The sequence below is a fragment of the Chlorocebus sabaeus genome, chromosome 23 (assembly GCF_047675955.1).
Source record: "Chlorocebus sabaeus isolate Y175 chromosome 23, mChlSab1.0.hap1, whole genome shotgun sequence".
Taxonomy (NCBI): Eukaryota; Metazoa; Chordata; class Mammalia; order Primates; family Cercopithecidae; genus Chlorocebus; species Chlorocebus sabaeus.
The window spans coordinates 57,248,040-57,275,510 of record NC_132926.1 but is presented as its reverse complement, the minus strand read 5'-3'; the positions used below and the strand labels follow the sequence as shown (position 1 = coordinate 57,275,510).

The 27,471-nt window shown below is 40.7% G+C and overlaps 1 protein-coding gene across 4 annotated transcripts in view; it reads right to left on the bottom strand.

Moving 5' to 3' along the window:
- Window positions 1-22,125, bottom strand: part of ZNF608 (zinc finger protein 608) — a 113,067-nt gene extending 90,942 nt beyond the window's left edge. For 2 of the 4 annotated variants that reach the window (XM_008014276.3, XM_008014275.3), the window contains exons 1-2: window positions 19,487-20,221; window positions 17,373-18,460 (exon numbers count right to left, since the gene is read on the bottom strand). In XM_008014276.3, coding sequence (XP_008012467.2) covers window positions 17,373-18,278 — 906 coding nt within the window. In that variant the 5' untranslated portion in view covers window positions 18,279-18,460; window positions 19,487-20,221. Of the gene's footprint in view, window positions 1-17,372; window positions 18,461-19,486; window positions 20,222-21,831 lie in introns of those variants that run through there. The other 2 variants (XM_038008468.2, XM_038008471.2) reach the window with 2 other exon arrangements.
- Between the last annotated feature and the right edge of the window lie 5,346 nt (window positions 22,126-27,471).

Genomic DNA, 27,471 nt, shown 5'->3' with positions numbered 1-27,471 from the left:
TGTCCACTTCTTGCCTCTTTACATTCAATTCTCCACACAACAGTCAACAGTAAGATTTGCTTTAAAAAAAAAAAAAAAAAAAGGCACTCCCTTGCTCAAAATTCTGAAATGGTTTCTCATCACATTCAAGCTAAAATCCAAATTCCTTACAATACAAATTCCTACAAGGCCCTGCATGACCTGGCCTGTGCCCAACTCCCAGTCCAATCTGGACATGGTCTGCGCGCCCAACACATTGCATGTGTGTTACCTGAGTGGATTTAACAGCATGTGCAGTCAGTCAAGAAACAGACTAGGAAGCACCTCTAGAAAAAAAAGTGCAAATATCCAATCATTTGGGATTCCAGGCTTTAGATCCTCTCTCAATTCAGCATCAGTTGCTGAATCCGCTTTTTCTCTCCCATCTCAAGCTTGTACTTAACAACCTTTCTACCCTTGTAATAGAGCTTCAAAATCACAGTAAGATCCCACACTTCAACTTCATCCCTTTACCTATAGTTCCCAGCACCAAAGGTCTTACAGTGACAGCAACAGAGTTTTGTTACAAGTAGGCAAATCTCCTCCAGTAAATTTCTTCTCCACTGTGTTCTAAATGTGCCAGGATTTTCAATAGAAAATTTCACAACCCTGTGCTCTGTTAACCCTAAAACCCTCTCCTCTCCCCAAGTCAAGGCTTCAGAGGAAATAAAAAGTATCACTGCTCATACAAGTCATATTGAGTTTATCACATCCATTGTCTTTCCGACTTGTGTCCTTGGGATTCCAGTGGCCTTGACCTTGTATAGCTGCCCTCACAGTATCTTTGCCAGTTTATGCACACTACTTCTATTATTTCTATTTCTCAAATCAATTTCATTGGGTATGTTAGAAATATGCAGAAATTCTAGAAACGAATGTATAAGTAAAAATATATTAACAAATATGGAAAAAATAACTATATAACATTTACACTACTCTCAAGATGGTATCAATCCTCAGGATCTCGTTTTCTTATTAGGTCCTTATTGAACTTTACTTCTTAGTTATAAAAGTCCCTTAAAAGAATCAGACCAAAAAAAAAAAAAAAAAAACCACACACACATCAGATACAGCTTCAACCTCATCAGTTATATCTTGTTGCCAGCTCCCAGTATCTTTTTTTTTTTTTTTTAGATGGAGGTTTGCTCTTGTTGCACAGGCTAGAGTGCAATGGCACCATCTCAGCTCACCACAACCTCCATCTCCTGGATTAAAGCGATTCTCTTTCCTCAGCCTCCCAAGTAGTGAGGATTACAGACAGGCATGTGCCACCATGCCCAACTAATTTTGTATTGTTAGTAGAGACAGAGTTTCTCCATGTTGGTCAGGCTGGTCTCGAACTCCCAACCTCAGGTGATCTGCCCACTTGGGCCTCCCAAAGTGCTGGGATTACAGGGGTGAGCCACTGCACCTGGCCCCAAGTATCTTAAGAAACATCTGTAAAGGAGGTTCTCTCCAAACACAGCTTTATTAATAGGCAGAAGAGATGAATGCTCAAAGGTGTGATTTAAGACACCAGGAAAGCTCTTATGCCTCTCCTCCTATCAGACCAGTCCCTACCTTTGAATTCCATACCTTGGTCTTGAAAAGTCGACTCACGATGGGATAAAGGTGCTATCTTAAAATCACCTTAAGGGTCATTCAGTAGGTTGGTAGTGGAGGGCAAAGCTCTTAATAAATGGAGAAAAAAATAGGCTTTAGGTGGATAGGAACATATCCGAAAGATATTTTCAGAAGGAACTTAGCCAAGGGGATCAAAGCAAAGATCACCTCTGCTTTGCAGTGGCTGACCTTTTGTTTATCTAGCTCTCCCATGCTACTGGCAATAATAACAGCCTCACAGACATGTATAGTACTCACTCCTCCACAGGAAGCACCTTCTCTTGACCTATCTTACACAGATGTTCCATAATCTGAAAATCACTGTCCCAACATGGCTGGCCTTCTGCTTATCTTCCTTACCATGCAAGACAACCTCAAACTCGTTCCTTAGCCATGTTTAAATGCTGAGGACTCAATAATCAAATATGACAGCAATTGATATATGATAAATACAAATACATTTAGCTCATTTATCTATACTTCCTGAATATTATTCAATTATGTTGATTTATAAATACTTGAGCATATTTCCACTCTAGTGCAAGAAATATATCCATGTTGCTTGCATTGTAGACTATAGTACCATAAACCCCATCCACTCAAACAATGCCGACTTTATCAACAGCCCCATAGCCTCACCTTCTGTCCTGCTATTTCCTAAACCCCATGACACATCACTCTTCTTTCTCTTCTTATAATTCCAGGTAACACAAATAAAATTCACTATAGAACCCTATTAGCCCACCAACTTCAAAGCTAATTTATGGGCCCAAGATTTAGGTCAGCAGTATTCTAACTCTACAAAAGGGGAGGGAGACCAATTTCTGTCCTTTGAGCTCTCATCTGCACAGGAAGCAACCAGAAGGAGGAGGTCCTGAGTCGTTTCAAAAGCATCAGTTCTGATTACTGTACTCATTCTGGAATGGCCATCAAATGCAAGAAGTGTGAAGAAGAAATGGATGCTGTTTTAAAAGAAGGCTCATCCTGACACAGCACAGTAATCACCATCTCACTGTCCCTTTCACAAGCTTACTCCCTCTTTGAGCTTACAGCTGCAGTTTGGGAAGAACAGGCTGGCCCAGTCCTCGGAGAACATCCCAGAGAGGAAGACAAGCCAATGGAAGTCCTGAGTGAGAGGGACATTTGCCCTAATGTTTGGTGAGATACCTAACAATGCCCCTAAACCAAAGATAGCCAGTGGCAGGAAAGTGGTATCTTAACACACTGCAGGGGAAACCTATTCTGAGCCCAAGAGAGGCTAAACACTCACATTTAGGAAACACTTAAGAACAGAACATAGTAAATCCTTAAACATTAAAAATTACTCCTCTTGTAGGTTGTACTGGTTCAGGCTGTTACAACAAATTCTTTAAGCTGTTCCTTGACTGTAAATACCGTACTTCTATATGTGTATATGTTTAAGTATATATGTCTATGTGTGTTTATAAATATAAAATATACATATATGCTATATTTAGTGATCTGTGGTTACTTTTATTTCTTTTTTGTTGTTTACTTGTTGTTTCCCGCACTCCCCCAAAGGGTACTTTGAAATCTTTCCAGTTTTTACAATTAAACCTAACCATCTGGACAAAAATCTTCACATTCACTAAATTAGTCACAGATTTTGTGGGTAAGCTGAGAAAGCAAATGCTATGCTCAGTGCTAGGATTTAAACCACATCTACCACAGCAAAACACTCTCTCTCCAATAATCTCTCCAATTATGCACGCACATTCAGGCTCAAATAACATGGAAGCAACTACATCTCACTGCACAGATTTGTACAATTAGTATTATTCCTTAGATCCCGAAGTAACAACAAATCCAAAGTAAAATTATTCAAAAAGCTTTCAGAATTTATTTTACAGACAAAAGATAAAACAGTGCCTATTTTTTCACCACCATTTAACTTCCTCCTACTCCTGGTGTGTGCTGGCAAGCTGCTCACCAAATGCACAAGTGACTTGAAGAGATCTGTGTTTATGTGTTAAACACTGGCAAAAATGTGATTTGAATACATAGGGCATTTTCTAGATTTTTCAAGTGTAAAAGCCTTTGACCCTCTTCAGAGTTTACTGTAAGTATCCAAAAAGGAAAATTTAACATGTTTCAGATCCAATATACTTACAGAACCGAAATCCAACAAGGGCCAGTGACTTCGTGTTGTCATCCAATCACCGGTATAAAACTATAGATATTACAGAATTTCTATCAATCTAAAACTAGACAGGATTATCTGCTGGAAGTAACTCTCACAGATGGACTGACTCCAGGTAAATGGGAAAGACTGGTTTTTACAAGGAAATAATGTACGGAAATTTATAGCAGGCTTACGGATGCAAATACTAGTGTTTCAAAGGAGACTTTAAGCCTTTAATATGAGCTAAGAGAGGGAGTATTAGACTTTGGTGTAAACAGGTTTAAAGAAATCATTTTCAGAGTGTCTTAGGTTGGCATTTTTCCTTTCACATTGTATATGGGCAACAAAAAGGATCCACATCTGTAGTATACAGAACAGGTTAGAGAGGAGAAGCAAGAGACAAGAACTCTTGTTAATATTAAATTTTGAGGGGCTGAAACCTCAGCACTTACTCTCCATTCTTTATGCTACATGTAAGCACATATTAAACTTACTGAAATAAATTGTGTATTACGGGGCAGTGTTTTTTAAATCCTCAGAAGCATTCATATAGTGGAGGCACTGACAATTTGATAAAAAGCTTTCTTTCCAGGAAGGATTAAAACCGTAGAGCAATTTCAAGATTGCAAAGCCTCTAAGCTGTCACAAATATTAAGAGAAGCCATGTTTATCTTTGCACTTTTGTTTTGGTTTGCTAAGTAAACCTGGACTGAGCACATGTTAACATTCAAACAACCAAAGAAATCACAGGTAGGTGAGCATCTGCAGGTTTTCCCACTGGTAAGACATGATTTTTTTTTAATACCTTTTTAAAAATGTGTTTACACAAATTTGGTCTGCTTAGTGACTACGGCAGTGTTAAGTTTTTTGTTTTTTGGGTTTTTTTGAGACAGAGTCTCGCTCTGTCACCCAGGCTGGAGTGCAGTGGCGCAGTGTCAGTTCACTGCAACCTCCACCTCCCGGGTTCAAGCAATTCTCCTGTTTCAGTTTCCTGAGTAGCTGAGGTTATAGGCCCGGCCAAGTTACATCATACTTAAAAGTTTGGAGTTTTAGGCCAGGTGTGGTGGCTCACGCCTGTAATCTCGGCACTTTGGGAGGCGGAGGTGGGCAGACTACCTGAGGCCAGGAGTTCAAGACCAGCCATGGGCAACATGGTGAAACCCCGTCTCAACTAAAAATATAAAAATTAGCCGGGCGTGGTGGTGGGTGTCTATAATCCCAGCTACTGGGGAGGTTCAGGCAAGAGAATCGCTTGAACCTGGGAGGCAGAGGTTGCAGTGAGGCGAGATCGTGCCACTGCACTCCAGTCTGGGTGACAGAGACTCTGTCTCAAAAAAAAAAAAAAAAGTTTGGAGTTTTAGACATTAACAGAAGTAAAATCCAGTCTCTTTCCTCACTAATATGGAAAATATTAACAGGAAAGAATCAGGAATGAGCAATCGCACATTAAAAAGTGAGTAGCAGTTTGACAAGACTGAAACTACTTAGACCCAATTTTTTACACTTCTTTGCTCCCCAATTCCTACAATCCTTCTCTTGTTCACCGCCCCTCAGAAGAAACAGATCTATATAATGAAGCTATTAGCCATTATTTGGACTCAAAAATCATGCCATTTCAAAAGGATACCAAAATAATAAATAATAGCAGAACTTAAAGCTAGGAGAAAAACAAAACAAGATCACTTTAAGCCAAGTAAGATATTTAAAATGTCAATGTATCAAATATGCATCAATAAACAAATGATTTTAATGTTATAGAAGAACATGCTTTTTCATGGCATGCATCCTGAGTTATCAAAAAGAGACAATTTATATACAAAAGAGCAGATTAAGATAAAGGGTTTCACTCCCAAGATTAAAGTAAAAATAAAAACAGTGAGTTGGGGAGTGTTTAGAATGATACTTCTAGAAAACAACGCTAGATCTTTCCAGAAACCTATTTATTCACAAGAAGATTAGAAGGACAAACTGCAACTACAACATGGACAAATGCCATGATTTCTGGTCATCCAGTCCTTAGGAAAAGGGTTTTTTTGTTTGTTCAAAGAAAAAAAAAAAAGAGAATGACATTCAGGCTGCCAGGCAACTGCTTTTCCCCCTCCAAAACTGCTGTACCACTTCACTGCTGTTGCTGGAGAGTCCCTTTCTATTCAGAAACAGGGCTAACTAATGAAATCGTGGGGAATTTCTCTAAACGGTCCCAATTATTCAAGAGAATGCATTGTCTAGGGCCCTTGCAACAAAAGCTCTACCACAACTACCCTCTTTCCCACACACCTTTCTTCTACTTTTTACTCCCTACCTCCACTACCACCATTCCTCCCCTAAGTGAGCAAACAGGAAGATTCACCAAGTTTTCTAACCCCTCTCTCAGCTAAAAGAACCTTAAGATTTTTGCTTCCTGACCAGGGAGCACAGAAATAACCTGCCTCCCTCCACCCCCCGCTTCTTCCCTGCCTCTGTACAGCTTAAAAAATGCACTTGGCCAGGCAGTTCTCTCCACTAAACAATTCATTCTTCTTTTGCCTTCTTTGTGAAAAAAAGGGTAAAAACAGCTGAGCATGATCACAAAACATAACATTGGGCATTCAATTTCTGTACCTTACGGCCTCATTCTTTCACCTCATCCATAGGATTTGGCGACGGAGTAAATCTTAATCTGCAAACAAATGGTTTGCTCTACAATTAAACCATTCATTCTCTCTCTCTTTCTCTTCCCCCACCCTGCCCCCCGGTTTGGCCGCTGCCCAACCCAAAGTCTTCTAGGTTCTTCCATTATTTAGCTCTCCCAATGGTTAAAAAGCAATAAGCTCATTTGGAGTTTATAAAACTATGCACCATCAACAAAAGCATGTAATGCTTCCAAGATGCACAGTGGTTTCTACAAGCACAATGAGGAGCTGTGTATAGTCTCCCCCCAAACAAAAATGCCCAGGCCCCAATTAAGCACCCTGGGGGCTTTCAAAGCAGTTATGCTAAGTTGCAAATACAGCAAGATCCACTTGAACTCCAACTGTCTTGTGTGCTTTTCCTCCCAAGGTAGGGAAAAAGCCGGGGCAGACTGACCTCATTAAAGGGTAATTAGTGAACCCCAGGACTTGAGGGGCTACCACAATCATTGCTATTGTGAGCATTTCACTACGGGGCCACTATTTTTTTCTTTTTTTAACCCAGGAGGTCTCTGCACTCTGAAGGCCCAACATTTTAAACGTTTAAGGATTTCAATCTGGCTGTTTTTTTCTACTACTAGTCCTTGAGTAAGAAGAAAGGAAGCAATACAAAGAGCACTCCAACTTCTTTTGTGGAATTCTGGCATATCTAAAAATAAGCTTTTAGAAAATCATTTAAATAATGTATATTCTATATATCTAAGAAATAATTTTGAATAGGTTTTGTGGAAACAAAATGAAATAAATTCTCCACCTCCTGATTAGAGATTGAAAGTGGCACATAAAAGAGCATTAGAAATCAATCAATATAGGGTTTTATGACTGTATATGATAAAGATGTTTAAAAAAAACTCATGCAACCATTTACATGCACAGTTGTTACTCAGAAACTAATACACAGTGATGCGATCAACATAACCACTTTACCATCAATAAAATTCTTCACACCTCTTTAAAGCCCATTATTACTGTTGATATCAATCTGCCAAGATGCTTGAGGACTAAATTCTACTATAAAATGCACCAGTAAATTTCGCTGTTTACATTAAGAGTAGCACCTTTTCACAAATACTAATCCAGAGATCCACTGCCTTGGTACTAAAATTCTCCAGTACTTGAGAAAGCAGTCTTTAAGGCAAGTAATAAAATGGTTGTCTTAACTTGACATTCTCAGCAACCAAGATTTAAACAACTCTAATATTTACATATAACCAGGGGGATCAACATCTTTGTTAAAAAAAAAAAAAAAATTACCGAAACAGAGGAAATGGAGTTGGGGTGATGGGTGATGATCACCCTCTAAACAGAACCACCCCAGAGCTAGGTCCATTCTCCTAACATTGGCGTAAGGAGGGAGTCGGAAGACCAAAGTCACAGGAACCCACCTACTATACTGATCTCAGCACAACAGGCCCAGCCGCTCACTGAGGGAGGGTGTGCTCCAGAGACCTACACAAAAACTTGGGTACACATTAATGCCCACAGTAACTTCTTTAATGCTGCCGTTAGATTTGTGCCAAGCCAATTAATCACCCAATTCGTTTATTTGGCTTTACAGCTTTTGAATATTGAATGAAAGAATTTAAAAGTGTGGAACAAAAGTCTTTGTGTTTTGGCCAAAGTATACTTAAGCTATATTTAGAAGGAAATGTGTGTGTATATTTCTCTTTTATTAAAACACTGCATAGGGACCCTTCCTTAGCCAAACATCCTTGTTTTGTTTATTTTAGAAATACTACAAAATTTATTTGCATTACTTAAACATATGCAATACATTTTGGGAAATCTTGAAAAGATGGAAAAGGCTTATTAAGTGATGGGGGGCAACATAGTTGCTTTGTTTTGTTTTAATGTACTCAGTATATTCGGCTTTCGGGAAAAAATGCAAACCCTGGAAGTCATTCCAAACAGTTGGAAACTCTTCCTCTTAAAGTAAATCCAAGGGCTCAAAAAATAAATATTCAAGAGCATTAATTTGTTTCTAGATGTGTGCGTGCAAGTAAAACAGCAGTCATAATGTGGAAATTTCAGTCACATTTTGCAACTAATTGGAAGCAGATTAGAATTCTGCCTCAGGGGAACGTTGTCAAACTAGAAGCTGGAGCAAATGAAGAAAGAGGTGAAGGCGTCGTGAAGAGCTGACAGATTTACAGCGCTCAGGGCCATAAACGGGTCCCCGGCGGGAAGAAGGGCGCGTCCCCGGCTGCACGCCCCCGCCGCCCCGTCGGGAGCGCGCAGCCCCGGGCCCGAGGTGCCAGCGGCCACGCCCCCAAGAGCCCAGGACCCTCCATCTGCTCCCATAGCGAAAACAATAAACGGACCTGCTGAAGTGCGAATGATAAGATAGAAAACCTGCACACTGATAAACTGGAGGATGCAAAAGTCAAAGGGAGAGAAGGCTTCTTTATTTTAAGAATGGGGGAAGGGAAGAGCAAAAGAAAGCAGATTGTGGAGGATAATACAGCAATGGAGTAATGTTTGGAAACAGCTGCTCGCTTTCTACTTCAGTGTCTGGCATCTGCTGCGGCATCATGGGAAAGGCTGTTGAAAGATTTGGGCAAGGAATGTAAATGGAGACAATTGACCAAATGGAGTTGGATGCGGAGAGGCTCAATTGCTCTGTTTTAACATCATGTTGCTCCCTTTTGGGAGCAGAAACAAACAATATTACTTAACTCAAATTACACCTTCAGAGAAGTTTAAAGATTTGGGAATACGAATCGCTTTTCAATTACTGAAGATGTCAAACGATATAGGGGGATTAAATCTAGTTGCAGCCTCCACTTCTCAAAGTGTTGAGCTCATCTTCCACACATCTTCACAGAAGCTAAATGGAAGTAGCTTCCTCTGTGTTTCAATTATTTTGAAAAAAAAGATGTTTAATCACCACTGCTTACTTCTTAACTGGCTCAAGGGATAGTTTCTATTTGTTGTGCCTATTTTCCCCTTCGCTGCAAAGATTCAGCTCTAATTTCATTTCCATCACAAAAGAACTGGCAAATAACTAAAGCACGAGAACACATAACTAAAGTGCTGCTGTGCTAGTCATAAGCCTATAATAAAGCACAGATTTGATAGTATTATCCATGTACTGTGGTGAACCACACACAAATAAACAGTTCTCCATGAAGAATGAAAACCCAAGGCTTCAACCCTTCCAGTTCAAACATTTTTGTTGTTTTTAACATGAGCCATCCATAAAATCAGTCAAGGAAGTGACAGGAAATCCAGAAGTAATCTGGTCTGGCTATGCACACTTTGGAAAAAAAAGTTAGAAGATGCTTTCCAACTCATCCTGATGATGTTTGAGGTGAAGAATGGATAAAACTGTAAAATCTAGGCAGAAAAACAAAAGGTACTTTTATGCCAGCTGAATTCAAACACATGATGAGTGTAGTTTAAAATTTTTTTTTAAAAAAAAAGTACATTTCCTCCAGCGTGGGGAAAATTTTCTAACCTAACTAGGAACAACTTAGACACAATCTTTGAACCTTCAGTGACTAATGCGAAGGACAAAAAGGTGTACCAAAAGCGGCCAGAGGGCCAGATGTGCTTTCCTAAGAAACTAAACCAGTTTTCTTTAATCAAAAGGACTAACAGTGACTTCCAGGAGTTTATGAAAGTGTGACCAATTGGAACTTTGTCGTCTGTTGCTAATTGAGGCATATAAAAGAGTCCACTTCTTAAAACATACTACAAACACTTTTTAAAAAATTCTCTGCCACATGACAAAAACCAGAATCGAGTTGACTGGTAGAAGATCAGTGCAACCAAAGACCAAGCTATTATTTCAAACTGTCAGGGGAAGGCAGTAAAATTGCTACCAGGTCTCCTTAAGTTACCCTTCAATAAAAAGAAGCCATCAGGGAAATAAGAGGAAAAGAAAACACATCAAAACCTTAAAAGTCCCTTTAAGTAAAATTATTCATCTGTGGCACCATGCCATCTGCTCTCTGGTTAACATAATAAGCCAATTCCACAACCTAAATATCTGCTTTCTGAAATCATTATGTACAACACAAAATATAATCAATACATTTTTACTTGCTTTTTAAACTGTAAAAGCTACATTCATGTGGCATTATTGGAATATGCCTAAATGTCCCTGTAGACACATTTTTCTTAAGGTGCTAGCTGACAATGAGGCTTCCCTGGAGGCAGAAAGCTCAGTGGTTGGGCTGGAATAGTCACAGTGAATAATAATCAAACTAGGTCGGGGGGTGGAGATGAGAAAGAAGAGAAAGTGGCTTTGAAAAACCCACAGAAGTATTTGTTCATCATTTCAAACCTATTTGTTCTAACCGAAACACCCTTTCCTTTGTGTTCTCTATTACAATTATATATATTATATAAAAAGGTATATATTATACCTTTAAGTTTTCATTTAGTTTCACTGGGGAGAAAAGCCTTCTGAATACCAGATGGGATCCCTGTGGTTCAAGGCCTACTGACCTAGCAAAATATAAGTATTTGCTTTGTGATCATTTCAGTTCTTAAGGCAAAACCCATCATCTTTTCTACTACATTCCCAAAGGTATTTCTAAGCAAAATTTAGCAAATATGCAAAATTCAGCTTTAGGAGCAAAGTGCCAAGTCTCACCCTCTTGCATATCCTTTGAGCTCTCAAAATAACATTACAAACAGCCCAACTGCTGGTCAATCAACTATGAATAGTTTAACAACCTTTCATTCAGTTGCAAAGGCTTTGTTCCCATTGCCAAAACCTTGAGCTTAAATTAAAAAGAACTTAAGACAGGGAGCAAGTGGTCACTAGTGAAACTGCAGTTGGAAGAAAGAATTAGACACAGAGGGAGAGGTCCATATACTCTGCAGCAGAGTTGAACATAAAACCAACAGTGACCATTTTTTAGAGAATAAAGCTCATACTAACTAAATACTCCCAATCCAACATCTGTATATGCAGTTACAACATTTATATACACACACCTATGAAATACCAGTTACAGGGCACCAATATCATACACATATTACTTACTCTCTAATGACAACCTAAGTCATCACTGAGGCAAGGAGCTCGCCTGTTCTCCAACCCTTTAATCTTCAATGACTGCATTAGGAGAGGAGAGTATTATGATCATTTATCAACAAGAATCCTAGTGAAGAAGGGATATTTTCCCTAAGATGTTGCTAACAAGGAGAGCCCAGTATTTCCTTAGTTCTGACTTCCATATGACACAGGAATGTAATACAAGTAATTTAAGAATAAACTATTTTGTATTCAAGCAAAACCCTTGATGTTCAGATCGCTGGCAAGTTCAGAGTGCTGGCAATCAAAACTATGTTGCGCTGCAGAAGTTACTATGAAAAACTTCCAGTGCTTAATATTAGAGAATAGAATAACATGATCCTGCCACCTCTTCTACACCTCTAGAGTGTGTTCAACATGGCAATTATCTTCGTTCAAGAAGACAGAGTTTAAACTGCACTGAAACTCAATTATACTCATGACTTTTGAAAACATACACTCCAAAAGTCAGATTTCATCACATTCAAATCATTGCACAAAATCTTATGAAACAGATTTTATGCCCCTCCCACAAGACATCTTCAAGCATAAAAATGACTTATTTTCAGCTCTGTACCCACTTATTCACTTTATTAAAGTAGAGGGATGGCTGAGCAATGCTGAAAGACAAAGAAGGATCTCAGCTGATAAAAACAATTCAATGTGCAGCTCCCCCACATGTCATTACCCAGGCAGCCTAGAACTGCCACCACGTTAAAAAACAAGATCACACACTTGTTAACAAAAAACACATTACTTTGCTACTTTTAAGAATGCAAAGAACTAGGAGTAGTAGATTTATGATTTAAGTGCTTGTGGCTAAAATAGCTTTCCAATTATCAAGGGCCTCTTAGGAAGAGCAAGAATGCATTATGTGTTAATGACCACAACCAGGGGTCCCTTTCTCGACTCTTTTGTCAGAACCCAAGCAGATCCTCCCCGCAGCTTCACCATTAACATGTCTGTTTCCTGTCAGGCCACTCAGAGATAATGTCATTTATCTCAGGGAGGCACAAGCCCAGTCATTAGCTTCAATAAAAGACCTCAAACAAAGGCCGGATAATGTTTTACCCAGGGCTCTAACTAAACCCAGAACCAAGATTCTTAGTGTCTAAAAGTCAAGGACTCAAAAGTTACCCTTCCTTAAAAGGATATTTTCCTCACTGTCAACAATCCTAGATTACAGCTCTGAACAAGAGCAAGGTCTATGTATCCTAAACACCAGTCCACAGCAATATCACACACAATTAGATTAACTGATAAACGCTGACCAGAGTTGGCGTGAGAGCCTTTTCCCCTCCTCGCCTCCAGAGGGAAAATTGACAGAATAATTCAGGTACTGACTAAATAGTCAGATCTTTGGAAAAGCTGACCGCTCATTATGATTGCCTGCAGGAACTGTATAACCATTGTAAAGTGTTCAATGGCTGGGCTTCTGGAAATCTTTTAAATAAAAGTGGAACTGGTTAAAATAAATGTAGGAACACGTGTTTTCACAGTGTTGCTCATATTACTGCAATTTCAAGTTTCTATGAAGTACCAGGTGAACTTTTTTAAATTAAAAAAAAATACACGCGCGCACACAGACACTGTCAAAATCGGAGCAAATCTCAGCCATTCAATCTCTCTTTTTCATGCTGAAAACCAAGAACAGATGGTACTTTCCATGTTGTTTGAATCTAGTTATTGAACACCTCTGTGGTTAGGGAGATTTCTGCTTAGCACTTTCGGCATACATTTCATTTACTAACTATAAAATGCTGCTTAGGAAAAATAAGTCTTTATAACAGTCTAATTAAAACCATCTTGTAGCCAAACAATTTCACTTGAAGAGCATTCTTAACCTCATGACATTCGGACTATCAATCCCTCCCCCCACCGTTTTTTACAGACTATTTGCAAAGTTATTAAAAGTTGCAAAACATTATATATCTCCTATAGGACAACCTTGATCAGTTATGCATATTCCTTCTCCCTCCAGCGAAGCAAAAGGATTTCACACACCAAAGTCAGAATTCAGTGATGGGTCTGATCACAAAAATACCTAAGTTCCAAGCGTTCTTGGGGAAAGGGCAGCCCCTCCCTACCTCAAAAAGCCCTGTCACCCTGTGAGGAGAGCTATAGAAAAGTAAGGAGCTGGATCAATGCTGATTGGAAGCCACCCTTAGTTACCAACGTTTTTAACAGCTAAATCCCTTATGTAGCTTTCAAAACAGTTAGCTGTCCAACAACAATGGACTCTGTTCTTTAATTAAAGCAAGTGACCTTTCTGCCCTTTTATTTCACAGTAGATACACTAAACTCTAGGCAGAATTCATATGGGACACTATATTTGAAAAAAAAAAACAAAACAGCATAACGTTCACAAAACTCATTAATCAAAATATGTTCTTAAACTGCTCACACTCACTTAGAAAATGTGCCAGAATTCCCTAGTGAAGTATAAAAAGGCCTCTACAAAAGAATAACATAAAATGAATGATATCCTTCATGGACAGGTCCATTTGTAGACACCGCCTTTATGACCAGGGCCATCTTAATGAAAGCAATATGATATGACAGAAATAATTCTCTTCCCTGAATAGGTATTGAGACACAACTATATGACCTCCTGTGCCTTTCACTTCTGTTTAAGTATCAGCCACTTTTAGGATTTTTGAGTTTTTGTATATATTTTTGAATTTTCCAGAAATCAAATAAATCCATCAACTTGATATATAAACTGTTTGTTTATAAAGCCCAGCTGAATGCCTCCCTATCTGAGAAGTCAAAACTGTGAGATGGCCAGGAGGATACATAAAGAAGAGCTTCAATACAAGGCTATTTTGCTTCACAAGAAAGGAGGGGAAGGTGGAGAGGCAGGTTTTAACAACCAAAGTCAACCCGTCAAATCTACTTATTCAGACATGTCACTGGTGGCTTAACCACAAAATGGGCTACAGAAATATAGCTCAAACATCTTAGAATTATGGCATGTTTTGATTTTGTTCACGTATTAAGGGAGTGGCGACTTTTACAACATACTTGTGGTTTCCACATAAAGGAGTAGAACACTCATTGATTTAATTAGGTTTCATAAGGTCCAATTTATCATGTTTTACATGACTTTGTGTAGTGAAGAAACAGAATAAACAGACCAAAAATAGACATTTAAGCATGCTGTAAAAATTAACCGGTGACAGCAAGTCTTATGAATCTCCTGTGAACCTTCCAATCAGAAAAAGAATATATACATATGCACACACACATACACTCCCCTTTGGTTTTCACACGTGGCCCCTCACAAGCCACATCTGATTGCTGAAAATTAATAATCTTCACTCTCCAGGCACTTACTCTTCACAAACCCAGATAATCAAGCAAGGCTGAAGGAAATTAAAACGTTGTATAAAATGTCAAAAAAAACCTCAGTGTTGAAATATTTTTTCAGGTGAAGCTTCTTGTCCTACTAAATCTTTACTTCCTGAATAGGTATTCTCACATCAGTAGGAAGCATTTTCTAAATGGATGCCTAATTTGATGCAACCACTAGTTAGTGGAATTAGAGTTACTTTCCTGTGTGGCATTCATACAAGGGAGTGCCATTTCTGTGTGCCAAGGATGAAAGCATTCTTAAGAGAAGTCGTTCTCAGGATGAGGTGGGGGTGGGGAGGAAAGCCTTAAGGAATAATGTTTGAGATCCTGAGCCAACGCCCAACTTGACAGAGAATGGCCAACACTACAGGATCCAAGCCCCTGGATCCAAGCCTCTGAGGGGCCCCTGTGCCAACTCCAGTGGCTAAGATTGGTGGCACGGCTTCCTCTGGTACAGGACCAGAAGTGAATCTAAATTGCAATGTGCTTTCTTCCGCCCCCACCCCAGATACATCATGACTTGCTTGCTCTTCATTTACGTAATTCATATTTATCACATTTATACTGCTGTAACTGAAGGTGAGTTGCATGTATATGAATAATTTAATTCTTCCATTCTTCACCCAGTTTCCTCTGTGACTGGAAAGTGAAAAGAACACAAAAACTGGAGAAACGACACCACGCTTTAATCTCAGTTGCCATGACAGCAGCCTTTGAGATACTGAAATGTTCCGATTGCCAGCTAAACAAAATTGTTGAATGTGAACATTTGGCTGGAAGATTAAAAGGCTAAGGGGAATGCAAAAGGGCAGTACCTCCCACATTCCAAGCAGCCAGTGAATCCAATCAAATGGCTCTGACTCCTTAACCACAGCCATTGTGAGCACTGGATTAGGGCAATTCATCTAGATAGTTAAAGCAGATTAGAACTGCAATTTGAAGACTATTGGCAACAAAAGTAAATGCCCTACTGTACTAAGTAATAAGAAGATTTCAGAACGTCTTTTAGCAGAAATAATGTGAAACTACACATTTAAACATAAGAATCAAAACCTGGAATTTTAAAAAATTAATTTATATTCATCAATGTACCTTACCAAGAGGATATGAATTTATAAGTGTTCGGAGGCTTTTTGCAAATTTGGCATTGTCTACACCTTAATGTGCCTCTATCAACTTTTAAAAATGAAAACTTTACTCCTATAGTCCAACTTAAATCCTGAACACAAAAACAAGAATATAAAAGTTTAAGGAGCAGTGAACCATTTTACACAGAAATAATTCTCCAAAGATATATTATCACCACTTACAATTCCAATCGCCAACTATAGCAAAAAAAAAAATCAAAATTATTTCCTAAGCATGTTCCCAAACAACCATGCCACAACCCACATGACAGAAATCTTGCTTCTGCAAGGCACAACCTGTAGAATTAATATGAAGACTAATTTCGTAGAAATATCACACACACACCCCTAACTCCTTCCCAACTTGCGTAGTGGACAGAACACCTTCTGTTCCCAAACATTAGTCAATGTGGTCTATGACTAAGCAGCAAAACATGGGGTGGGTGTCGGGGCGGGCAGTTCTTCCAAGGCAGTGTCTAACTATAGACTTGTACAAAGATGGGAGGAAGGGTCCAAATGGTCTAAATCAACCATCCACACCGTTCAAATGCAGCACATAATTCTATATTCCAATTCACTCAACCGTCTGCATCCCCTTTGGCTACGTTTTCACATTTCACGAGTATCAGTCCAGCAAGTCTGCTTTATTCTTCTTAGCTGCCGCGCAGCTCCCCAGTCAAGCTAGGTATCCAAGTGATAATACTCTTAAATCTCTAGCTAAGAACTGGAACTGGGTAAGGGAACAAAAGTAGAGTGCTAACAACCACCACAACCATGGAGTTTTTCTGCAGTTATGAAACCAACGACCCAACACATCAAGCTTGGGGTTTAATTCAGGACCAATAACAAGAACTCATTCAAGGATATCCTTTCACAGTACTACTTTGTAGACAGTAAGGAAAAAAAAAAAAAAAAAGAGGGAGGATGAGGGTAGAATGTAAATTAGAATCCTCGACATTCCTCTCCAGGGAGGGAACTTGAACCTTACACCTAAGGACACATTACCAGCAATACTAGGATGAATAAAATAAAATAGAAAACTGTTCCCCTTAAGGAAGAAACCAGGACAAGAGTTAAGAGGGTGCATGAGCAGGTTTTCTATTAAAAGGACACGGCAACCTGCTGACTAGTGAGGAACCGATCTACAGGGCAAAAGGTACTTAGAACACTCAGGCCCTCCCACCTGGGAACCCAAACACTAGCATCACTAGCAGCAGCAGCAGCAAGGACAGCAGAAGCAAGAGCCAAACACTGCACCCAAGTAGGCTCCCCCATATCAAATTTTAATATAAAGGATGCATATCATAGAAATCTCACAAAGAACCACAAAGCATAAAGAAGTGTAAGGCACACAGAGGCACACCCCCCCACACACACCCACACAAATGCACACAGAGAAGAGTAGGACATCTAGGAAGGCGACTTTATCCTACCTTCTCAGTTTTCAGTTTCTTGATTCGCCTGTGGCTCTCCTCCTCCTCCTCTTCCTTCTTTACCAACATAGAGTTTCCCATGAGCCCTGAATCCGGGGCACTTTTGCTAACTTCCCCTGCAGCGGCGACGCTGCCACTCCCAGTGCCCCCGCAGTGGAAGGGGCTCGCGCCACCTCCATTGCTCTTGGCCCCAAAGCCATAGAGGTGCCCCCCGGAAGGGGCCTGGCTGCCACTGCCATTCTGGTGGCCCTGAAGCAGGTCGTGCTTGTCCTTCCTGGATTTCCCCGCATCCTTATCCCGCTTGGCGCCTCGGCTGCTCTGGCTTTTACCTGGCTTCTCCTCTTTGCTTTTCCCACAGGAGCCTGCCCCCGCGGTGGCGGCAGAGGTGCTGGTGCTGGTACTATTGCTGTTTGGGTTGCCGCTGCCGCCGCTGCTCACACTTTGACCCAGCGCTGAATTCATGCCAGTTGCCTCTCCAGGGCGCCCTTGGACTTCCTGCCTCTTGCCAGTGCTGCTGATCTCGGGAATCCCATACAAGGCAGCAGAAGGCAGAGATTTATTAGCATCCTTAGAAGTTTTACTCCTTTTCACTTTTGATTTGCTGGTCTCTTTGTGTGAATTCCCCTGGGGAGCAGAGGCCTGAACAGAAGCAAATTTTAGGCCATCAGCTAGGGCTGCGGTAGCACCAGCCCCACTGGAGGCCGGACCTCCACAATCCTTGGAGTTGCTGTTACTAGTGGTGTTGGTGGAATTATTCATCTCAAATTTCTGTCTGTCCTTCTCCAAATCAGCGTCCAAATCAATTATTAAATTTCCAACCCCGATTTCCCAATCATCGCCACTGTCATAAGTATCAACTGTATTTGGATCCACACCTTTTCCTGCAGTAGAAATGTTCACTGACATCCTGAAGATGAGCTCTCTAGAATAAAAATCCGATGAACTTTCCTTTGGAGATGAGGGGACATTCGTTTATCTCCGCTGGGCTTTCTCTCAAAGAAAAAAAAATCTTCTAATCTTCCTCTTCTTTTTCCTGCCTCACGAATGTGTCCAGGGATTTTACACCCTCAGTCCAGGTCCACCTTTTCCTGTGAAGGGGGGAAAAGTCGAATATTTCTTGTCTGGGTGTTACCAGAATAAAAAACGATTAGTATTGGGGAATCAGTAAAGGGGACAGGGAAGGATGGAGAGTAAGGTGGCTCATGTATTGTCTCCACAGTCCAATATCAGGTTTAAAGGAAAATAACCAAACCCAAAAAATAAACCTATGACAGTAAGCATCTTATGGTAGCTAAAAAGAAAATCCCTTTATCAACAACACAAGGATAATCACCTTTTTAAAAGCATTAAATTATCTTAAGGATCTGATTCAAGTCCAGGAAGGTTTTTGTGTTCTCTTTTAAACTTTAGGATTTCTGTCTGGCACATGTGATATCTCAACCCCAGAAACACAGCCTGAACACTCAGACAAGAAGGAAGAAGACAGCTTTCAACATCCCTAAACATGTCCTAGATCTTGCAATTTAGAAGACCAGACCCTGGAAGTTCTGAGGCTAGTTTTCAGAATAGAATGTTGCTAAAATTTCCTTATTTCTAATTTTAGGTTTCAGTACTTCTTTTTACAAATTGTCTGGGCGATCTGGGTTTTGTTCCTAGTAAGGAACAGAAAAAAACAACCAATAACTGCCCCCAACACACACACATACCTCCCTCCTATCCTCTTTTCCCCAACAGCTTATGCGATTTTTTTTTTAAATATACATGTCTTTTAAGAGCATTTCTCTCTAGAAAAGACAGTGTTATATAAAAAGTTACAGATCTGCCTTTTGAGAAAAAAAAAAATACATTTAAACAATTCTACCATATTCCTAGGTCACAGAATTGCTCACTCTGTTAAATATGGTGCTACTGACTGTACGGAAAACTGATTAAGACATACACTTTAAGTGATCTGCGCCAAGGTGGCCTCAATGACCGCAAATGAGTGTGTGTTTGACAAAGAGCAGTTAAAACGGTTTTTAAAGGGATCAGCCCCTTTTTAACAGTTGATTGTCAAGAAAAAAATAAATAAATATACATACACACACACATACACACACACAGACATTGCTTACCTTTTAATCCTTTATCATTTTTTAATTAGGCCAGCAAATCAAAATGCCTTTCCCACTCCACTCGGCAAACAAGCCTGTGCCTCATTTTACTTAAACACCAAATGATCAAGAAGGAAGAAACCAAATAACACATCTCAGCCAGAATAATCACTCGATAACATTATTCCACCTCCCCACCCCCCTTTTGGCAAACGAATCAGTCCTTTTCTCCTTAAAAAAAATGTGTCACTGTACAGCTGGAAAATAATGTTTCACATTCACAACAGAAGCACCAAAGGTTTTTTTTTCCTCTTAACAAGCATCGAGAATAATAGTTTTTTAAAAAACAGAGAGTTTAGAGAAAAAAGTTTTCCCAACTTCTCATTCCGCCTTCAGTTCCAGACTTCAGAGTCACCGTGATCAGTAATGATCCCATGTAGCAAACCTACAGGCGTCCGCTAGTAACGAGACAGAATGTGCTAACATCGGGATAAATTAGTGAAAGGGAAGAAAGAATAAGAAGAAAGGACTGAAAATCTGGGCTGGATTCCGCCTGTTAGTCGGGAAGTGGCATTTTTCCGCCCGTCCTGACAGATTTGATTTCTTGAACTAACTTAAGAGAAAAGGAGGGGGGGAGTAGAGGGAGGAGGAGGAGGAGGAGGAAGAAAGGGTGGGATGAGAAACTGGGCAAGAGGAGAAAAAGAAAGGTGTGGAGGAGGAGGGAGCAGATGATTCAGTGAGCTGATAAACCAGTTATAACAGCATTCGCTCGGGGCGGGGGGCGGTGGGGTGGGGAAAATAACGGCGTTTAAAATGGGCTCAGTCTTCGAAACCTAAAGGATGTGATGTTTTCCTGTCTTACGTTGTTTTAAGAAAAAGGAACTGAGTTCCTCGTACAGTTCCCGAGGGGAGTGGAATCCTCTGTCGCTCAGGTCAATCAGTCATGTGGTAATTCGATAATTAGAGTCAAAAAAAAGGTTTTTGGTTGTTTTTTTTTTTTTTTTTTTTTTTAAGGCGACCTTTTTCGGGAGTTCTTCCCTCTGATACTCGCAGCAAACGGTGTGACTCCCTTTTATTTATTTTTTCTCTCGTCCTCCTCCCTTCACCCACCCCCTCCTGTGTTTAGTCAGATGGCCCCGGAGCTTGGCTTAGTATTTTTAATTAGCTGGCGTTTGGAAGCTAAAAGCAGTAATGAATTGTTGATGGATTGGAAGTGGAGAGTCGCTTTGCTGGAAATGTCGGGGCTGGGAGAGGGGGATGGGCGAGTTAGTAACAACCAACCATCTAAAAGGAGCGATTTTGTTACAGTGCAAGCCTTTCACATCACGTGAGGATCAAGGGCTCAATTGGTTGTCGTGAGAACAAAAATGGTGACAAGCGTATCAAGAAAATACTGATCTGGTCTTTAAAAAAAAAAGCTGTAGGTCTCTCCCCTCCCCCTGCACACACTCCCCCAACCTCCTCCCCCCGCCCCCCCGCCCCCCCGCAGTGGGCGAAGCTACAAGTTATGAATGTGAAACATTTCTTGGAGATCTAGGATCTCCGAAGTTCGGAAGGAGTGAAATGTAATGAGCACAAGAGCAAAGCAGATGTTTTAAAGAAACACTTTATAAACCTTTCAACTTATCTCCAATTTGTCAGCTTTCCCAAGGGGCCAGGGACGGGGACGCCTGGGGAGGGAGAAGGGTACCTCCGAGCTACTTGGATTTTAGGGACCCCCACTTCATGTATTAAACAAAGAAAAACCTTTTGCTTGCTCACCAGCCTGGTCCTGTAATAAACACACCATTGTTACTATTTGTGGGTTTGTTTGGGTTGGGTTGGGCTTTTATTTTTTCTCTTAATGGTATTTTTGTTGCTTGCTTTTTCAAGGAGATGGCGAATGGTAATTATAACCATTACACGTAATGAGTGACAATTCCCTTGTTTAATATTAAATTATCGGGCACTGGGAGCTGACAGGAGAGAGAAATCGGCTTGTTCTGCCCTTGCCCCCATTTTCCTGGATCGGTTTGGGAGAAGGGTCTGCCCAGCTAGGACAGAAGAGGGAGGGAGTAAGGTGAGCTAGAGAATTGACACTGCAGACTAGGATATGTAACTGTGTCACTTTTATTCTCCTTTGGGTTAGAGCCCAAAAGCTAATTTACTCTAAGTTACCCCGAGTGCCCAGTCAAGCTTAATTTGTGTGAAGTTACAAATGCTTCACCCTCCACTGAATAAAATTCACCCTTCTTGGGTTGTTGTTCTAAATGCAAAAGCCAAACCCTGTAACTAGTTCCTCATTTCTATGCATAAAACTCGCACATTCCCCTGCATGAAGTCCCCGCTAAGTGCTATATAGAGACACACCACGCAACCGTACTTACGGTCTGTATTGGATCGAGTTGACCTTTTCCTTCTAACTGCATTGAATGTGTTTGGTTGCAGCCGCTTTATTTTGGAAATTATAATCTCTTCAACAAATGTATTATTAAAGAAGATGGACCATCAAATGTCACAGACCGTCCTGTGTATGTTTTATAAAAGCAAAAATTAAAATTTAAGAAAAGCAAAACAAAAATCCCCCTGGTGCACACACACAACAAGCTTGTTCTGCAACACTGAAATCAGGACTGAAACACAACACACACACAGGGGGAGTGGAGCAAAAGAAGCTCTCAGCCTCTATACCTGAAAGGGACTTTTCTTTGTTCCCAGTGCCCTTTCGCATCGGGCCAATCAGAGAGCAGCTTTTATGAAACTGGGCTCTCTCATTGGCTAGCTGCTTTCTCTTGGCTACTGTAGGGGGTTGAGATATACACACGTATAAAACACACACTGAGAGCGGGTGGGGGTGCTGTGGGGGGTGGTTGTGGAGACAAAGCGTTTTATTTTCCAACCAGATTGGGGTTGAGGAACCTCCCGCAGTAAGAAGGGAAAAAAATGGTGCGCCCGTTTCAATTACTACATCATTCACATAAAACACTTATTTATTAAAACAAATCTCAAACAGGCTGCGAGGAGAGGATGTCGGTAAATACAAGTTTGATTGTGTTATCTTGAGGGAAATAATGTATGTGATCGCTCGGTGGCAGAGAGAAGCCAAATGAGCCACTAGCGCGTAGCGAGGAGAAAAGGGAGGCTGGCTGTGTGGAAATGACTGCGAGCATTTTGCTGGCTTCCCTTCCTTGTTCCAAGGACTCCGCAGTCCAACTCCCAAGACTGATTTTCTGTATTGCAGCTTCTGGCTTTCAACCCTCCCCCCACCACTTTGCCCTTCCTGCAATTTTTTTTTTTCTTTTTCTTCCCCGTGTCTCTCTTTTTACTCGCTGATTAAATAAGAAAAATCGATCTGCGGGTAAAGGCGATGGTGGGGAAACAAGTAACCCTTTTGTTTCCGGGGCTCTGGTCTACAAGCACTGAAGTGTGAATGCAGGCGACCGTTTAACCAACACTCTGTGAATGATTCTTCCCTGGAATTAGTAACAGATCTTTTCCACCTGGTGTTATTGACTCCAAAAAAGAAAAACTTAACGTTAAAATAAGGTCCTAGCTAATCATAGGAACACCTCGGGCCAGCCTCATCTTTTAAAAAATTGACTTGTGAAAGTTAAATATACTAGGAAGATTAACTGTTAAACAGTTCCAGTACACATATTTAAACTGTGGAATGGTCAGAATTCCTCTTCCCCCAAATCTTTCACCCTACTGCTGGGGAACCGGGTGTCATAAATCTTCTGAATGCTACATCTACAATCCACAAACACAGAAATATTTTACAATTTATGGTAGGACAAATGCCAGCAACCAAGTTAATGAGACTCAGGTCACAGGATAAGAGAGGTTAATATGAAATAACAAGTTTAGCGTTTTACTATAACAGCTAACATATTTAAGCTAATGTATTTACATATATTAAGCCTTTAGAGTACATTTAATTTTGAATTTTTTTATTGTTACCTTCATTATTTTTAGAAGCTACAATATGGACATTTTAAAGTCAAAGGGTACTGTAAACTGAAAGCATCATGATCCCAAGTTGTAAAGATCCAGTACTACTGGGATTGTAATTTCCACCTGACAATTGCAATTTAAGATTGTGTCTTAACTGAGTCATATGGACACATATAAAGTGAATGAGTGCTAGCAGAAGACAGCTTCTGATGTAAATATTCAGTGATGACTTCGTGGATCAATAAAAATATTTATGTCACATATTTTAAATAATGGCTATTGACTCATGTTTGAGCTTTCAGTATATTTAGTCTATAAAAAATTGCCAATTAGCTGTTTCACTACCATAAATGAACTAGATTTGAGGCTGCAAATAGTTATAAACAGCAGTTTCCACCCTTTATTGGGATATATAAACCAGAGGAATGCAATCTGTAATAGTCCTTAGCTCTCCCTAAGTCGATTTGTATTCAAATCAAAGCTGTACTTTAACAAATAAAATGGGCAAATTAGGGATCCATTTCAGCTTTGAGATTTGTTATATATGTTTGAATGTACAGATTTTACATTTGTGTATGCCCCATTGATAAGAATACAGCACCATACAGTTTTTTGACTTTTCTTCTTTTAAAAGAGTGATTTCTCAAAGGACCAGATCACTCTCGGGCACTTCCTGTGTCCCTGGGGTGCCATCTACATCTCAGCCTTTGGAAGCCCATGCCTACCCCATATGTTATATTAGTTTAGAAAAATCAATAGTTAGTTCTTAAAAGAATGGGACATTTAAAAATGAGACCTAGTGAAGCTGGAGAAGATTGGAGTTCCTCCAATACAAAACAAATTACAGCGTCTGCAGCACGGATGAAGTCTAACTAAAACCAAAGTTTAGGGTCCCTAATAATCAAATAATCTAATCTAACCCTAGCTTCAACACTTAAACCCAAACCTTAAACCTTTCTGAGAAACCCTACTGGCCGAAAGATGAAGGCTTAGGCCCGACCCGACCACATAATTTAACCCAAACCATTTTGACAAATTGAAGTATTTCTTTCCATTCCAACATCTCCACACTCCATTTACACCCCACCCCCACCTCCTTCCTCCCAGGTTCTTCCAGGAGACTTTTGAATAAACCAGTGTTGTCAGACTGGCTTTTCTTGTGTTTGTTTTGTTTTGTTTTGTTTGACAAAGAGGCCAATCAAGAGGCATCAGAGGACCATCACCTAATTGGTGACTGAAACTAAGACAATTAACTACCAGCTTTGAAAATCAGAGCTACTCTTCTCACAAAACTGGGGAGTTTTCTGTATTTATAGAGACGAAAATGTTATCTTAATCTCTCATCAATGTAACTAGGAACCTATTTATCTGCGTTCTAATATCCACATGCATATACTTCATAATACCAATGCACTACTGTATAATATGCTCACTATGTAATTTTACACCTTAGTGTCTACTCAGAGATGTGGTAGAAAGGAGGAGATGTCTGGAAATGAGTATTTGGAACAGAGGGTGGAAGAAGCATGAGGATAGTGTAAAAGGGCATTTAAAAAGTATCATCCAGCTCTTTGGGAGGCCGAGGTGGGCAGATCACCTGAGGTCGGGAGACTAGCCTGACCAACATGGAGAAAACCCCGTCTCTACTAAAAATACAAAATTAGCCGGGCGTGGTGGTGCATGTCTGTAATCCCAGCTACTCGGGAGGCTGAGGCAGGAGAATCGCTTGAACCCAGGAGGCGGAGGTTGCAGCAAGCCGAGATCGGGCCGTTGCACTCCAGCCTGGGCAACAAGAGCAAAACTGCATCTCAAAAAAAAAAAAAGATCATCCCACCTCCAACAACCTCCACTGCCCCCTCCTTGGATCTCAAGATCAACTCTGCTTATACATCATTGTTAAGGCCATCAAAAGGGTCCCTTTCCTCCTTTTTTAAAGACAGAAGATCTCGATGCTGAGGAGGCCAGGGGCTTCTAGCAGTAACACAGGAAAACATGGTGATCTTTCTTTGGTGCCTATTTCCTCTGATTTAGGGTATATTATTAAAGATCAAAGATTATTTCTTGGGCTAGGCCTCATGCTTGTAATCCCAGCACTTTGGGAGGCTGGAGGATTGCTTGAAGCCAGGAATTCAAGACCAGCCTGCTTAGCATAGCGAAACCCTGTCTCTAGAAAATTATTTTTTTTGTTTTTTTTTTTTTTTGAGCTGGAGTCTCGCTCTGTCGCCCAGGCTGGAGTGCTGTGGCGCGATCTCAGCTCGCTGCAACCTCCACCTCCCGGGTTCAAGCAATTCTTCTGCCTCCGCCTCTTGAGTAGCTGAAATTACAGGTGTGTGCCACCACGCTTGGCTAATTTTTGTATTTTAGCAGAGACGGGGTTTCACCATGTTGATAAGGCTGATCTCGAATTCCTGACCTCATGATCCTCCCGCCTCAGCCTCCCAATGGGCTGGGATTACAGGTGTGAGCTACTGTGCCCAGCTGCAGAAAATTTTTAAAAAGTTAGCCAGGTGTGGTAGTACATGCCTATAGTCCTAGCTACTCTGGAGGTTGAGGTGGGAGGATCATTAATGGCCAGCAGTTGGAGGCTGCATCGTAACACTGTACTCCAGCCTGGGCAACAGAATGAGAACATGTCTAAATATATATCTATTTCTCCAGTTTTTGTGTATTTGTAAGGGAGTCTATTCCTAGGCCTACCTTTTCTATATTTATGCCAACATTGACACTTGAGATGTACTTAGGATCAAGGGAAAAAGTGGAAAACAAAGTTATAAAAAATAAAACCTACATGGAAAAGGGGTTAATTTATAGGAAAAGGAACTTAATTTAGACATAATGAGAAACTTACTGGCTATCCCAGAGGATTATGGAGAAAGATTCTTATCTCTCTGGGTTTGCTCATGAACAGGATGGCCTCAAGGCAGTGGGCAGGTGTCCTGCCCTGGTTTCTAGGCAATATAGTTGATGACTTATGAAACACCTACACAAACACTAGAAGGTCTTTGCTTTTTTTCCCTACAGGTAACATCCTGACTTGCTAAAGGTCCTCTAGAAAAAACACTGTCTCTACTTTTTCACACCTGCATGCTAAATGCAATTCAAGTTTCTGGGTAGTACTTTTAACAATATCCATTTCCCAGGCTGGATGTGGTGACTCCTGCATGTAATCTCAACACTTTTAGAGGCTGGGGTGAGAAGATGGCTTGAGCCCAGAAGTTCAAGACCAGCCTGGGCAACATAGGGTAACCTCACCTCTACATAAAATTAAAAGACTAGGTCGGGCGCGGTGGCTCATGCTTGTAATCCCAGCACTTTGGGAGGCCAAGGCAGGAGGATCACGAGGTCAGGAGATTGAGACCATCCTGGCTAACACGGTGAAACGCCGTCTCTACTAAAAGTACAAAAAATTAGCCGGGTGTGGTGGTGGACGCCTGTAGTCCCAGCTACTCAGGAGTCTGAGGCAGGAGAAAGGCGTGAACCTGGGAGGCAGAGGTTGCAGTGAGCTGAGATCAGGCCACTGTACTCCCGCCTGGGTGACGGAGTGAGACTCCGTCTCAAAAAAAAAACAACAAAAAAAACAAGTCAGGTAAGATGGTCTATAATGCCAGCTACTCAGGAGGCTGAGGCGAAAGGATCACCTGAGCCCAGGAGGTCGAGGCTGCAGTGAGCCATAATCACGCCACTGCACTCCAGCCTGGGCAACAGAGCCGGACCCTGCCTTTTAAAAAAAATCAAAAAATATCCATTTCTAGATAACTGTTGCCAAATAGAGAAGAGCAGTGTTGTTGTTGGTCAAACATTTGACGTTTTCTATTATCCTGAAATATCACTGGAACAAGACAAAGCACCAAGAGCCTTGTCTACCATGGAAAGAGGGGCCCCTGCAAACCATAACACTTTAGGTCCTTTTGGGGAGCAAGGTTCTCAGAGAAGAAAAACATCAACAGTCTTCTCCCTGCCATGAAAGACTGTGGGACATTTCCAATATGCATTTTGTAAATATGGCTACTTACACACATCGTATAACTCTGCTATGTTAACTTTTCAAGATACTCCTATGCCCTATTAATTCA